Source organism: Ursus arctos, unplaced genomic scaffold (genome assembly GCF_023065955.2).
Source record: "Ursus arctos isolate Adak ecotype North America unplaced genomic scaffold, UrsArc2.0 scaffold_22, whole genome shotgun sequence".
Lineage (NCBI taxonomy): Eukaryota > Metazoa > Chordata > Mammalia > Carnivora > Ursidae > Ursus > Ursus arctos.
In genome coordinates this window covers 51974579-51989842 of record NW_026622897.1, presented here as the reverse complement: position 1 = coordinate 51989842, position 15264 = coordinate 51974579, and the positions used below count along the sequence as shown (strand labels likewise).

General features: G+C 34.5%; 1 protein-coding gene across 27 annotated transcripts in view; it reads left to right on the top strand.

Moving 5' to 3' along the window:
• Positions 1–15264, top strand: part of EMSY (EMSY transcriptional repressor, BRCA2 interacting) — a 97793-nt gene that overhangs the window by 39942 nt on the left and 42587 nt on the right. For all 27 annotated transcript variants that reach the window (XM_026518137.4, XM_048217105.2, XM_048217112.2 and 24 more), the window contains 2 exons: positions 11630–11779; positions 14500–14670. In XM_026518137.4, the coding sequence (XP_026373922.1) occupies positions 11630–11779; positions 14500–14670 (321 nt within the window). The remainder of the gene's footprint in view (positions 1–11629; positions 11780–14499; positions 14671–15264) is intronic.

The following is a 15264-nucleotide window of genomic DNA, read 5'->3' as shown; positions in this document are numbered from 1 at the left end:
TGCTCAGCAGGAACAGTTATTTTCAATGAACTCTCCAGGGAGATAAGGAAGCTGAGGAAGCAACCCCAGATTTTAGAATTATACTCTGGATGCATTGGGGATATAGAAAGTAGGCAGTTGAAAAATTAGTCTGGAGAGTTTTGTGTTAGAATGCTGTATTATGGGGGCGCCTGGGTAGCGCAGTCGTTAGGTGTCTGCCTTCGGCTCAGGGCGTGATCCCGGTGTTCCGGGATCGAGTCCCACATCGGGCTCCTCCGCTGGGAGCCTGCTTCTTCCTCTCCCACTCCCCCTGCTTGTGTTCCCTCTCTCGCTGGCTGTCTATCTCTGTGAAATAAATAAATAAATCTTAAAAAAAAAAGATGTATTATGAATTTGGCATAAAATTGTATGAGCAGAGGTGCTAAGATTATAAGACGTTGCGTACAATGAAGAAGTTTGTGGAATAATAATTTAGGAGTTTATTGAAAACATCTCCAGCACAGTGGGAACTAAGAAGTAGGAGTCAGTCAGTGTAAGTTACTGAATCATAAAAATATTGAATAGAAGAGCAGATAGGATGGGGTTTCAAACACAGGGAAATTAAAAAGACTCTTAATATACTTAATATCTTTAAGAAATGGAAACGGCTTTTTTTCTTCCTCCAGTGAATCTGGACTGTATTTGGTGGTAAAAAAAGCATTTGGAAGATGCTGACATTTTCAGCTTTGTTTTGTTTTGTTTTTTTGATATGAACATTTTATTATTAGTTTTTGAGATATGATTGACATATCTCAAACATTGTATTTATAGGAGTACAACATAATGATTTATGTATATATTTCAAAACGATACAGTAAGTTTAGTTAATATCCATTATCACACATAGTCACATTTTTTTTCTTGTGATGAGAACTTTTAAGATTTATTCTCTAAGCAACTTTCAGATATAGTACAGTCACCGTACTGTATGTTACATGCTCAGGATTTATTTATCTTATAACGAAGTTTATACCTTCTGACCACCTTTACCCATTTTGGCTAGCCTTCCACCTCTTGCTTCTGGCAGCCACCAATATTCTTTGTATCTGTGAGTCCTTTGTTTGTTTTTCTAAGATTCTGTATGTAAGTGAGATGATTCAGTATGTGTCTTTCTCTGTCTTATTTCACTGAACATAATGCCCTCAAGGTCCATCCACGTTGTTGCAAATGGCAGGATTTCTTTCTTTCTAGTTTTTATTTTAACTCGTTAGTTAACATAGTGTTAAATTAGTTTCAGATGTACAATATGGTGATTCTACAATTCATATATTACCTGGTGCTCATCACAAGTGCATTCCTTAATCCCTACACCTATTTAACCCATTCCCCCCCCACCTCCCCTCTGGTAACCATCAGTTCTCTATAGTTAAAGACCTGTTTCTTAGTTTCTCTTTCTCTTTCCCTTTGATCATTTGTCTTGTTTCTTAAATTCCACATTTCAGTGAAATCTTACAGTATTTGTCTTTCTCCAGCTGACTTACTTTGTTTAGCATATATTCTCTAGCTTGTTGTAAATGGCCAGATTTCATTCTTCTTCTTTATGGCTGAATAATATTCCATTGTGCGTGCGAGCGTGTGCACGTGTGCACGCACACACACACACATCTTCCTTATCCATTCATCTATCAGTGGACACTTTGGCTGCTTCCATAGTTTAGCTATTGAAAATAATGCTGCAGTAAACATAGAAGGTGCATGTATCCCTTCAAATTAGTGTTTTTATATTCTTTGGGTAAATACCCAGTAGTGCAATTGTTGCATCATAGGGTAGTTCTATTTTTAACTTTTTGAGAAACCTCCATACCGTCTTCCACAGTGGTTGCACCAGTTTGCATTCCCACCAACAATGCAGGAGGGTTCCTTTTTCTTTACATCCTTGCTGACACCTGTTCTTTCTCATGTTTTTGATGTTAGCCATTCTGACAGGTGTGAAGTGATACCTTATTGTTGTTTGGATTTGCATTTCCCTGAGGATAAGTGATGATGAGCATCTTTTCATGTGTCTGTTGGCCATCTGGATGTCTTTTTTGGAGAAGTGTCTGTTCATGTCTTCTGTCCATTTTTTAATTGGATTACTTGTTTTTTGGGTGTTGAGTTTTGTAAGTTCTTTATGTATTTTGGATATTAACCTTTTGTCAGGTATGTCATTTGCAAGTATCTTCTCCCATTCTGGAGGTTTTAGTTTTGTTGATGTTTCCTGTCACTATGCAGAAGCAGCCTATTATTTTGACATAGTTCCCAAGTTTTTTTTTGCTTTCTGTTTGCCTTGCCTCAGGAGACATATCTAGAAAAAAATTGCTACAATCAATGTCAGAGAAGTTACTACTTGTGTTCTCTTCTAGGATTTTTATGGTTTCAGGTCTCAAATTTAGGTCTGTAATCCATTTGAATTTATTTTTGTGTACGGTGTAAGAAAGTGGTCCAGTTTCTGTTTTTCTTTTCTTTTCTTTTTTCTTTTCTTTTCTTTTCTTTTCTTTTCTTTTCTTTTCTTTTCTCTTTTGTTTATTTGAGATAGCGATCGAGAAAGAGAGAGAGTGCACCAGCAGGGAAACAGAGGGAGAAGCAGGCTTCCCACTGAGCAGAGAACTTGATGCAGGGCTCTGTCCCAGGACCCAGGGATCATGACCTGAGCCGAAGTCAGACACTTAACTGACTGAGTTATCCAGGCACCCCAAAAGTGGTCCAGTTTCATTCTTTTGCATGTTACTGCCCAGTTTTCCCAATACCATTTGTTCAAGATACTGTCTTTTTCCCATTGGATATTTTTTCCTGCTTTGTTAGAGATTAATTGATCATATATTTGTGGGTTTATTTCTGGGTTTTCTGTTCTGTTCCATTGATCTGTGTGTCTGATTTTGTGCCAGTACCATACTGTTTTGATAACTACAGCTTTGTAATATAACTTGAAATCTGGAATTGTGATGACTCCAGCTTTGCTTTTCTTTTTCAAGATTGCTTTAGCTATTCAGAGTCTCTTGTGGTTCCATACAAATTTTAGGATTGTTCTAGCTCTGTGAAAAATGCTGGTGGTATTTTGATAGGGATTGCATTAAATGTGTAGATTGTTTTGGGTAGGATAGACATTTTAACAATATTTGGTCTTTCAATCCATGAACGTGGAATGTCTTTCCATTTCTTTGTGTCATCTTCACTTTCTTTCATCAGTGTTTTACGCTTTTCAGAGTACAGCTCTTTTACGTCTTCGGTTAGTTTTATTCCTTAGGTATCTTAATTGTTTTTGGTGTAATTAAAAATGGGATTGTATTCGTAATTTCTTTTTTGCAGCTTCATTATTGGTGTATAGAAATGCAACGTATTCCTGTACATTGATTTTGTGTCCTGTGAATTTACTGACTTCATATATTAGCTCTGGTAGTTTTTTTGGAGTCTTTCATGTTTTCTATGTAGAGTGTTACATCATCTGCCAATAATGAAAGTTTGACTTCTTCCTTACTGATTTAGATGCCTTTTATTTCTTTTTGTTGGCTAACTGCTGTGGCAAGGACTTCCAGTTCTATGTTGAATAAAAGTGGTGAGAGTAGAAAGCTCTCAGTTTTTCCCCATTGAGTATGATGTTTGCTGTGGGTTTTCATATATGGTCTTTATTATGTTGAGGTATGTTCCCTCTACACCTTTTTTTGGCTTTTGCCATGAATGGATGTTATTCTTTGTCAAATGCTTTTTCTGCATCTACTGAAATGATTATATGGTTCTTATCCTTTCTCTTATTGATGTGATGTTGATTGATTTGCAAATACTGAATCACCCTTACAAACCAGGAATATATCCCACTGGATGGTGATGAATGATTTTTTTATGATTTTAATGTATTGTTGGATCCAGTTTGCTAGTATTTTGTTGAGGATTTTTACGTTGTATGTTCATCAGAAATATTGGCCTATAGTTCTCTTTTTTTTTTACCCCCCTGGTGTCTTTATCTGGTTTTGGTATCAGAGTAATGTTTGTCTTATTCCAAGACTGATTTTTTAATCATCTCTTTTGAACAGCAGGGTTAGGAGATACTAAAAAATTTCTAGTGAGCAAGGTATAGTTAATTATACAAAATCTAGTGTGGCTAATAAAAGCTGTATGATATATATTTGTTATGTTGTCTGGATTCTCTTTTACTCCATGTGAAAATGCTTATAAAAGCTTTTCTAGATTGACTCAAAAACCTCAGTCTTCTAACCCTATTTTCCCCATACGTCTTAAGTTCCTCAGTTGTAGTCTTAAGCCATGCCTGCTTTAAGAGTCTAACCATCATAGTTATAGGAGGAATATGTTATTAATAAAATCCCAATAATAGTTCTGGGTTGTTTACTCATACTAGATTTTGATTCAGTCTAGTTTATCAGTTTTTCTTTTATGGATCATGCCTTTGGTATTTTAACATTTTTCTTTTTTTTTCTCTAAAAGTTTTATAGTTGTTTTTTTTTTAATATTTAAGTCATGATCTATTTTGAGTTCATTTTTATTTAAAGTGTGAGGTTTAGGTCAAGGTTAATTTTTTTGCCTGTGGATGTAATTGCTTTTGTGCCCTTTGTTGAAAAGGCTATCAAACTCCATCGAATTGCTTTGGCATCTTTGTCATAAATAAGTTGGGTATATTTGTGTGGGTTTATTGCTAGGTACTCCGTTTGTTCCATTGATGTTTATGTCTATCTCTCTGTTAGTACCGTACTGTCTTGATTACTTACAGCTATATAGTAAGCTCTAATGTAGAGAGAGTGATTTCTTCCACTTTATTTTTATATTTCGGAATTATTTTAGCTATTCTAGTTTTATTGCCTTTCTATATAAATTTAAGATTTTATGTATCTGTGTGTAGTAAAACCTTATTGGGATTTTCCTAGGAATTGCATTAAACTTCTAGATGAGTTTAGGAAGAATTGACATCTTGATGAGTTATCCAGTTCATGAACAGAATGTGGCGCTCCATGTATTTAGGTCTTCATTCACTTCTTTCATCAGTGTTTCACAGTTCTCAGTGTACAAATCCTGTACATGTTTTATTTCATTTATACTTAAGTATTTCATATTCTCTGTGTTGTTTTATTTTCACTTCTTATATTGAGAGTGAGTTTGAACAACTATTTATATGTTTGAGAGCCCTTTGTATTTCATTTTTTGTGTGCAGTCTGTATTCATTCTCCATACTTCTGCTGTGGTATTTTTCTCATCAATTTCTGGGAATTTTATTATATCAGGATAATTAGCAAGCCCTGTGTATGTTTCATGATTTGCAGAGATTTTCCTCCCAGTTTTTTTGTCTGTTGTTGACTTTATTTATGGGGACTTCTGCTGCGTAGATCTTTTTTTGTTTTTATATAGTTGAATTTATCAGTGTAGTGTTTAATGCTTCTAGATTTTTAGTCACAGTTCACATTTTTTACATTTAAATATTTTGCAATTTATCCCAGTGTGAGGAATTATGTATTGTTAGTATTGGGAAGTTGTTCTGTAGTTTTCTTTTTGTGTACAGTCTTTGTCAGGCTTTAGTTTAATGTTATGTGTGCTTTCAAGAAAGAATTGTGTAATGTTTTCCTTTTTAAAAATGCTTGGAATTTTTTAAAAAAGCTTTATTGAGATATATTTTATATACCATTCAAATAACCACTCAAAGTATACAGTTCGGTAGTATTTAATATATTCACAGATATGTGTGACCATCACCACAAGTTGATTTTAGAACATTTTCATCACTTCGAAAAGCAACCCTGTAACCTTTAGTTATCATTCTTTACTCCCTATGACAGCCTCTCCAGCCCTAAGCAACCACTAATCTACTTTGTGTCTCTAGATTTTCGTATGAATGGACTCATGTAATACATGGTCTTTCTTGACTGGTTTCTTTCACTTAACAGTGTTTTCAGGGTTCATACATGTATTGGTACTTAATTCTTTTTATGGCCAAATAATATTTCACATTTTGTTTATCCATTTGTCCCTTGATATACATTTGGATTTTTTCCACCTGTTGGCTGTTATGAGTAATTCTGTGGAAAGCATTCATGTGTAAGTTTTTGAGTATTCATTTCTTTTGTGTATATACCTTGGAGTGGAATTGCTCAGTTGTATGGTAACTCTATGTATGTTTGAGAAACTACTAGACTGTTTTCCAAAATGACTGTACGATTTTACATCTCCATTAGTGTATGAGGGTTCCAATTTCTCTACCTCCTTTCCAACACTTGTTATTCTCTAATTTTTTGATTCTAGCCTTCCTAGTTTGTGTGAACTGGTATTTCATTGTGGTTTTGATTTGCATTTCTCTGATGACTAATGATGTCAAACATCTTTTCCTGTGCTTATTCCAGTCCTCCTTGGAGAAATATTTATTTATATCCTTTGTCCACTTTTAAATTGGGTTGTCTTTTTATCACTGAATTGTAAGAAGTTTTTTTTTTAGTTTATATATTTTAGATAATAAACCCTTATTAGGTATATGATTTACAAATATTTCGTGCCATTCTCTTGGTTGTCTTTTCATATTCTTGATGATGTCCTATTACAGAAGTTTTTTATTTTGGTGATGTCCAATTTATTTAATTTTTCCAATGTTGCTTATGCTTTGGTATCATATTTAAGAATCTTTTGCCAAATCCCTGATCATAAAGATTTATGTCTGTCTTTTTCTAAGTGTTTGATACTTTTACCTCTTAAATTTAGGTCTTTGATCAATTTTGAGTTTGAGTTAATTTTGTTATGATGGAAAGTAAGCCTCCCATTTCATTCTTTTGCATATGGCTATCTATTTGTTCCAGTACCATTTACTGAAAAGACTATTCCTCCCCCCGCCCCCACCCACGCTTACTGTTGAATGGTCTTGGCACCTTGTTGAAAATTGACCATATGTGGGTTTGTTTCTGTACTCTCAATTCTATTCCATTAGTTTGGTATATGTATCCATATGCCAGTGCCACATTGTTTTCGTTACCATTGATTTGTAGTACATTTTGAAACCAGGATGTAATTACTATTATCTTGTTCTATTTTTAAGGATTGTTTTGACTATTTGGGTCCATTGCAATTCCATATGAATTTTGGAATCAGCTTATCAATTTCTATAAAGAAGTCAACTGAGATTCCGACAGGGATTGCATTGAATCTATAGGTCAGTTTAGGAGTATTACCATCTTAATAATGTTAAATTTTGTGATCAATGAACACGAGATGTTTTCCCATTTATTTAGATCTTCTTTAATCTATTTCAACAATGTTGTGTGATTTCTAGAGTATAAATTTTACATTTCTTTTGTTAAATTTATTCTTAAGTATTTTTTTGAAGCTACCTTAAATGAAATTGTTAATCTCATTTTTTGGATTGTTCACTGCTAATTTATACAAATGCAACTGATTTTTGTGTTGATTTGATATCCTGTACCTTTGCTGAACTCATTTTTTAGTTCTAATAGTTTTAGGTGAATTTCTCAGGATTTTGTATATAAAAGAGCATGTCATCTACAAATAGAGATGATTTCTGCTGTTACAGTCTGGATACCTTGCATTTCTTTTTCTTGACTAATTTCCCTGATTAGAGTCTCTAGTAAAATGTTGAGTATAACTTTCAAGAGTGGACCTTGTTTCTTCTCTTCATAGAACTTCCTTTAGCGTCTATTGTAAGGCAACACATTGTTACTAGCAACAGATTCTCTCCATTTTTGTTTATCTTGTAAAGTCTTATTTTGCCTGCATTTCTGAATGATAGCTTTGCTGGATATTGGATTCTTGGTTGGCAGTTTTTTTTCTTTGAACACTTGGAATAGTTATCTTAATGCCTGATAAACTCCACAGTTTTGCTGAGAAGTCAGTTATTAACCTTAATGCAGTTCCTTTATAAGTGAAAAGTTGGTTTTTTCTTGTTACGTTCAAGGTTTTTTCTGTTGCTTTTGACTTTTAGCATTTTTAGTATGATGTATCTGTTTGTGGTTCTCTTTGTGTTTATTCTCTTTGGAGTTTGTAGAGCTTCCTGGATGTGTAAGTTATTGCTTTTCAATAAATTTAGGACATTTTCAGCAATTTCTTTAAATATTTTTTCTTCTCTTTTCTTGATGTTCTTTTCTTTTGGTAGTTCTGTTACATGTATGTTTGGGCACTTGTTCTACATTTCTCTGAGGTTCTGTCCATTTCTTTTCATTCTTTTTTCTCTGACATTTTTCAGCTTGCATAATCTCAATTGCTCTATTTTCACATTTGCTTTTTTATTTTTTCCTGCCAGTTCAAATCTACTTTTGAACGCCTCTAGTGAATTTTTTATTTCAGTTATTATACTTTTTAACCCCCAAATTTCCCTTTGGTGTTTTTTTGTAATTTCTATTGCTTTATTAATATTCTCTGTTTGATGCAACTTTGTTGTCATACCCTCTTACTTCTATAATCATGCTTTCCTGTACTTCGTGAACATATTTATAAAGGCTACTTTGAGGTCTTTTGCTGTTCTTAAATCTGACGTGTGTTTGCTCTCATAGGGAATTTCTGTTGCCTGCTTTTTTCCCCCAGTATATGGGTCATATTTTCCTGTTTCTTTGTATGCCTCCTTGTATTTTGTTGGAACTAGACATTTTAGATATTTATATTGATGTTTTACTTAGTTTACGTGATTATTTTTTAAAAAGTAGACTCCATGCCCAACATGGGGCTTGAACTCACAGCCCTGAGATTGACAGTCACATGCTCTACTAACTAAGCCAGCCAGACACTCCTTGATATTTTAGGTATTAGACATTATATATTGTAGCTGGATACTGGTCTTCTTGTACCTTCCCAATCTGTGATTTTTTTGTTGTTGTTATTTACTTGGTTATTTATTGTTTAGTAACTAGATCAATTATTTTAGTGAAGTAAGCTTCTAATGCTGTTGCTCAGGGAGTTATAGCTCTGGGTATGCCCACAGTTGTTCTGAGATGACAGTGGAATCAGTGTGACTCTCTCCCGCTCTTTATCTGACCACACCCAACCATTAAACTACATTTACTGCTCTATTATTTTCAACAGTGTCTTGGACTCTTAAGTTGCTTTACAAACTAGTCTAAATTGTGACTTCTTTGAAGGAATAGTTTCAGAGGTGTATTTATTCTGACCACAGGAGGGTTCCTCTCAGCTTCCTTATACCTAAGTTCTCTCCTGCAAGCTATCTGGCCTATTGTCTTGAATGTTGGGTAGTTTTTTAAGATTTTATTTATTTGAGAGAGAGCAGAACGAGAGAGAGAAGGGAGCATGAGCGGGGTTGAGGGGCAGAGAGAGGGACAAGCAGACTCCCCTCTGAGCAGGGAGCCCGACTCAGGGCTCAGTCCCAGGACCCTGAGATCTGACCTGAGCCAAAGGCAGACGCTTAACCAACTGAGCCTCCCAGGTGCCCCGAATGTTTTTTCTTAAATCAACAAATCTTCCTGTTGCCTTTCATCACATCCTCAACTGTTCTTGAGAACTTGAACTTCTCCATGCTCTATTACAAATGAAGTCAGTTCCTTCGGGAAGAGATTACAAACTATCTGTTATTATCTATTTCTACCCTCAGGCAGCTCTGGAGCTCTGGGGGTAAGGTCAGTGACAGGCTTTCCTCTGAATGACACCCCTGCTCTAGAAGCTGAGCACTCAGTGAAGGCAAGGGTAGGAGTGTGGGCAGCAGCCTGATATCCTCTTGGCTTGCTTCTCTTAGTGGTAGAGCCACCACCTCACTAGCCAGGGCAATGGTGATCAGGACTCTGGTTTCTCAGTAGCGTTGCGCCCAAAGTATAGCCTTTGTTCCATAGTTGAGGGCTTGGCAGAAGAAGGGAATGCCCACTTCTTAATATCACTTGCCTGGGGCTTAGCAATACCTACCTGGGGGCAGGATGGGGTAAACTGAAGTCCTGCTGCTCCTCAGAAGAAAGCCCTGCATCAGGGAGCTGGAATAAGAGGAAACCTTGTGTTCTTGACTACAGCAGTTGGAGAGGAGTCTGCCTCACTCATAGTGGGTAAGGAGGGACAGGTCTTAGTTTAAATACCATAGATCTCTCCTTTCTTACTGAATTTTGCTGCATATTCTTGAATAGATGTTTCTTCATTTGTCCTTGGGACTCTTTCCAGAGCTTTTCATTGGTTATCATTTTACTAGTTCCATTGGGTTACCAGATTAGCAGAGCTCCTCATGCTCTCTTGTCAAAAATTGATCTCTGAACGATTTTTGGTTTTAATTGAGATATAATTGACATATAACATTGTGTTAGTTTTAGGTGTATAACATAATGATTTGATTGATACATGTATATATTATGAAATAATCACCCCAACAGGTTTAGTTAACATTTATCGCCACACAGTTACAATTTTTTTTTTTTCTGATGATGAGAACTTTAAAGAGGAATGGTTTTAAATACATTGTAATTATCTTCTTTTTACAGAACTGTAGAATTGCTCTGTGAAACTATCTGGGCCTGCTATTTATTGATGAAGGGGGAGGAGTTCCTTAAAATTTATTTTAAGGAAATTTGTCTATTTAGATACCTGTCTTTTCTGAAGTCAATTTTGATAACTAATATTTTTCTAGATAATTATCTATTTGATCTGAATTTTCAACTTATTTACAAAGGACTGAACAAAGTAATCTCTTATGATTTCATTAAGTTTTTTCTGTCTAGTTATTGGGAGGGTGTACTTCTTTTTATGTATCTTAAGCATTTATTGTAATTCACTAATGAGATAATGCTAGAAAAAAAGTTTTCCCTTCCACTTCACTGGTTATGATTTCTTATAATCAGTTTCTCTATTATCTCTACAGTAATAATACTTTATTGAATTCTTGCTATGTATGAGGCACTTTACAATTTTGATTTATTTAATCTTTATAACAACCCAAGAATGTATATACTGATAGTATCTTTATTTTATGGATGAGAAAACTGAGTTATAGAGATAATAATTTGCCCAATTATGCCTAGGTGATGATCATAATTTTAACTTCTTGGTTCACCTACAAGACATTTAAGTTTATTTAAGGTTGTTAAATAAATAGATTTATTTGCTTCCTAATGTCTCAACCTAAGTCACTGTCCAAAAAGTAATATAATTTTTAGTTGTCTATAACAATATACTCCATCCCATGGATTTTTTTCAGTGAAGTTAGTAGGGGGAAGGTGTTACCAAAAATTTCCTTCCTCAGTTAACAATTATTAGTACTTAAATTTGTAGTTAGCATGAGAAGTTCATTTTATTTTTTTATTTTACTTATTTTTGAGTGATTTCTTTTAAATGGATATTTTATATTTGGAAAGTCAATGTAACAATTACAACATTTAAGTAAAAATTTTGAAAAATGTAAAAAAAAAAAAATCCACACCATTACACTAATTTGGTTTGAAAGCTTTTATTTGACATGATCACAGGCAAAAGAAAAAAAAATTTTAAAGAAATTGTTAAGAGTTTCTGTAATATTTTAATTATATTCTTGAATGAGAGAAATTAGAAAAGATAGGAATTTAAGGAATAAAAATTGAGAGTTTCATTATTTTGAAAAAAGCCTCTCTTTAGGCAAGACCTAGGAAATATGTGTAACTACTGCCCTCTTGGGTTGGTATAAGGAACATGTTTTTCAAAATTATCTGTATTGAGATTTCTCTTTCTTCTTTCAAAGGTGTTAAAATCATCACACAACAAGTTCAACCAAGTAAAATCTTACCTAAACCAGTGACAGCAACTCTGCCCACCAGTAGCAATTCCCCTATTATGGTGGTTAGCAGTAATGGTGCAATTATGACAACTAAACTGGTAACCACTCCTACTGGTAAGTTTTCTTGAGCATCAGTCCATTCATTCATCATATATGTTCATTGAGTAATTTCTTTGTCTCAACATAGTGCTTGACACTGGGGATATAGAGATTAATGAGACAATTCTTTAAGAGGCTTTTCCCCCAACTAAAAATAGCTTTCTTTTATTATTGTCATGGTCTTCCGTTCTTTTACTTTATAGCACATACTACAGTTTCTAATTTCTTCTCTACTTGTTTGTTGATTTAATGTAGTTCACCTTATTAGACCATAAACTCCATGATTAGGGACCGTCTTTGTTTTATTCACCATATATATGTAGAGCTGGTCTGGAAGTAGGTGTTTAGTCAGGACTTGTTGAGGGACCGAAAACACCTCTCCCACCCCAGAAGGATTGCACTCTTAGGAGGTCGAAAGTCTGTATTACATTGCAGTGTGGTAAGCATTACTCAGACTGGGAGAGGCACAGAATGCTATTTCCCCAGGTAGGAGAGCAACCAAGCTATGCCCAACGAAGTGACAGTGTAGAACATTTTAGATAGTACCACCCTTTGTGTCCTTGAGCAGATTACCATCGTCTATTTAAGTGGGTTAACAATACCTGTACCATAAGGTTATTGTAAGTATTAGAGGAAATCAGGTATGTAAATTCCCCAGCAGAATGCTCAATAGCTATTACTATTAATTAATGTAAGAAATAGCCATTAGTGTTATTTTAAATTTGTATAAATCTTACCAGATTTTTTGAGAAGAGCCAGTACTTAGATGATGGAATCTAAATAGTATAAAATGATACCCATCTCAAGTTTATAAAGCTCTCATTTATTGGCCAGGATGTAAAGGTCTATACAGACATTATACTTAATCTCCCTTAGGCTTTTTTTTTTTTTTTTAAGATTTTATTTATTTATCTGACAGAGAGAACACAAGCAGGGACAGCAGCAGACAGAGGGACAAGCAGGTTCCCCACTGAGCAGGTAGTCCGATGTGGGACTCGATCCCAGGACCCCGAGATCATGACCTGAGCGGAAGGCAGATGCTTAACCTTAACCATCTGAGTCACCCAAGCGCCCCTACCTTTTAGTGGCAAAACAGAGACTGATGTTAAGCAACTTGCTCAAAGTCATGCAGCCAATAAAAGGAAGATCGGGGATTTGAACCCCCATCTATTTGACTCTCTTTTTTTCTTTTTATTTGTGGTAAAATAGAACGTGAAATTTATCATTTTAAGTGTATAGTTCATTGACATTCAGTGCGTTCATGTTGTTTTATAACCATCATTACCATCAGGCTTCAGAACCTTTTCATCTTCCCAAACTGAAACTCTGCACATTAAACAATAACTGTCCATTACCACCTTCCCCCCACTCTGCCAACCAGCATTCTGCTTGCTGTCTCTGCAAAGCCTGTGCTTTAAAAACACGTTATTCTTGCATTAAATTGATCATACTCCACCCCCCACCCCCCGCCCCGAACTTTTTCCATTTGGTACAAAGATAATAGTGTTATTTATATGATTCTTTACCCTAGGGAAAAGTAGTAAAAAATAATAATGTGTCTGTCTGTGCCTGTGTATCTATGTTAGAAAAGGTGTTTCTATTTTTAAAACAAAAGCTTAAGTGGATAATTTTTTTAAAAATTCAGCTGATTCACATTATGTCTGTAGCATGTTTACTTTGCACTAGATTTTTTGAGGGGGATTCAGATGTATGTTTGTAACTGATTTAAATTAGTTCTACCTAACGTTCTTCCCCTCTTCCATTTTTTCGGTTGTGATTGTATTTAAAAATAATTTTAAATATCTTGCTAAAAGCATTTTTCAGGGAGGGGGTTGTTGAAAACAGTTATCACAATGACCATTCTAATTATCATAAAAAAATGCTTTCCTGTTAAGGTTTTATCTTAGTCATCTTCATTCTTCCCCAGACTAATAGTTCTTAGTGTGAGAATAGTATTTCTGAGTTACTGGATTTGTAGGAAACTACAACAGACTCATATGGTTAATTTTTAATTCCTGTTTGGGAAAAGAAAAAAGTCCTTGGAATAGTGGGGAAGAGTGCTGCAAAATCCTTTGAGAGATATGAAGAAAAGTCTTCTAACAGGTCAGTTAGAGTTGAGGAAATGTGTAAATAGTGAACTTTTTAGGCTAAAAGAAATATTCCTGGCAACTCTTGGCAGCTTCAACTTCAATCTCTAGTAAAATGATGGAATAATTCTTTAAAAGATGGAAATATATTTAGAGAGTAGCAGAGTACAAAATAGTAAAAGTTTATAAAATTTTAAGCAAACAGTACTGCCTTATTTGCTGAGTGCTGACACTGGGTTTGGCACTGAGACAGCATAAAACAGATGCAGGGACCTTAAAATCTATAACAGAAATTCTAAAATGTTCTGGCAGGAAAGATGATTAAACTTTAGTTTCTTTTGGCATAGAACTAGTAGAAGAAGGGTAGTGGAAGAAAGGAACATAGTTACCCTTTTTCTTGAGGTTAGTAATTTGATGCAACACATCACAAAATTTTATGTGTAAAATTAATTCAAATTGAGTTGGCTATAGTTCTTGCTATGTGTATTGAAAACGGGCTATAAATTGTTACTTAATGTCTTGACACCTTGAAATTCCATTTTCAAGTTAAAGCAATGTAGATTACATTGAATTATAGCTAAACTGTATAAATTATCATTCTTCTGTAAGTAATGACAAGTTTTTCTTTTGGCTTTTCCCTTTTTATAGGCACACAGGCAACCTATACCAGGCCAACAGTGAGCCCGTCCATAGGTCGGATGGCTGCAACCCCTGGAGCTGCAACCTATGTGAAAACTACCAGTGGTAGCATCATTACAGTAGTACCCAAGTCGTTAGCCACCTTGGGGGGCAAGATAATTAGCAGTAATATAGTCTCTGGTAGGTATATCTGAAATATGTTAAAGCTATAAGTAACTAGGAAGAGAAAAAAACATTTCACTGTTGAAGGGTTCTGTTTGATCTGTTTTCTGCTTAGAAATCTGGAGCTTTGTTTTTAGTCCTGATGTTTAGTGATTAAGTCTAGTTTTTTTTTATTTCTAGTATTAAATTTTCACACATTAAGTTTTTGATAGCTTTAAAATAGAACATTTAGTTGTTTTTAATCAGAATGGAAATACTATGATTTACATTTTGTTTTCTTTTTTCCTTCTTTTATGATTTACATTTGTATAGAGATTTTTCATTTACTAAGTATTCTCCCATGTGTCAGTCCTTTCAGGACTGATAAATTTGAATAGTTGTTATCATCCAGTTGACAGGTACAGACAGATTTGAGTTTAGAGAGATGAAATTGACCTATCCAAGACCACACAAGCTAGATAGAGGAAGAAAAAATTAGGATTTATTTGTCTAAATATGTTTAGGGACCGTATCTCATAATTTCATTTACTAATGTCACTTTAGCTTATTAAAAATAAAAATATTTGAATATCTTTATTTTCTTTTCACCATTGTATTGATTATTTACTTTTA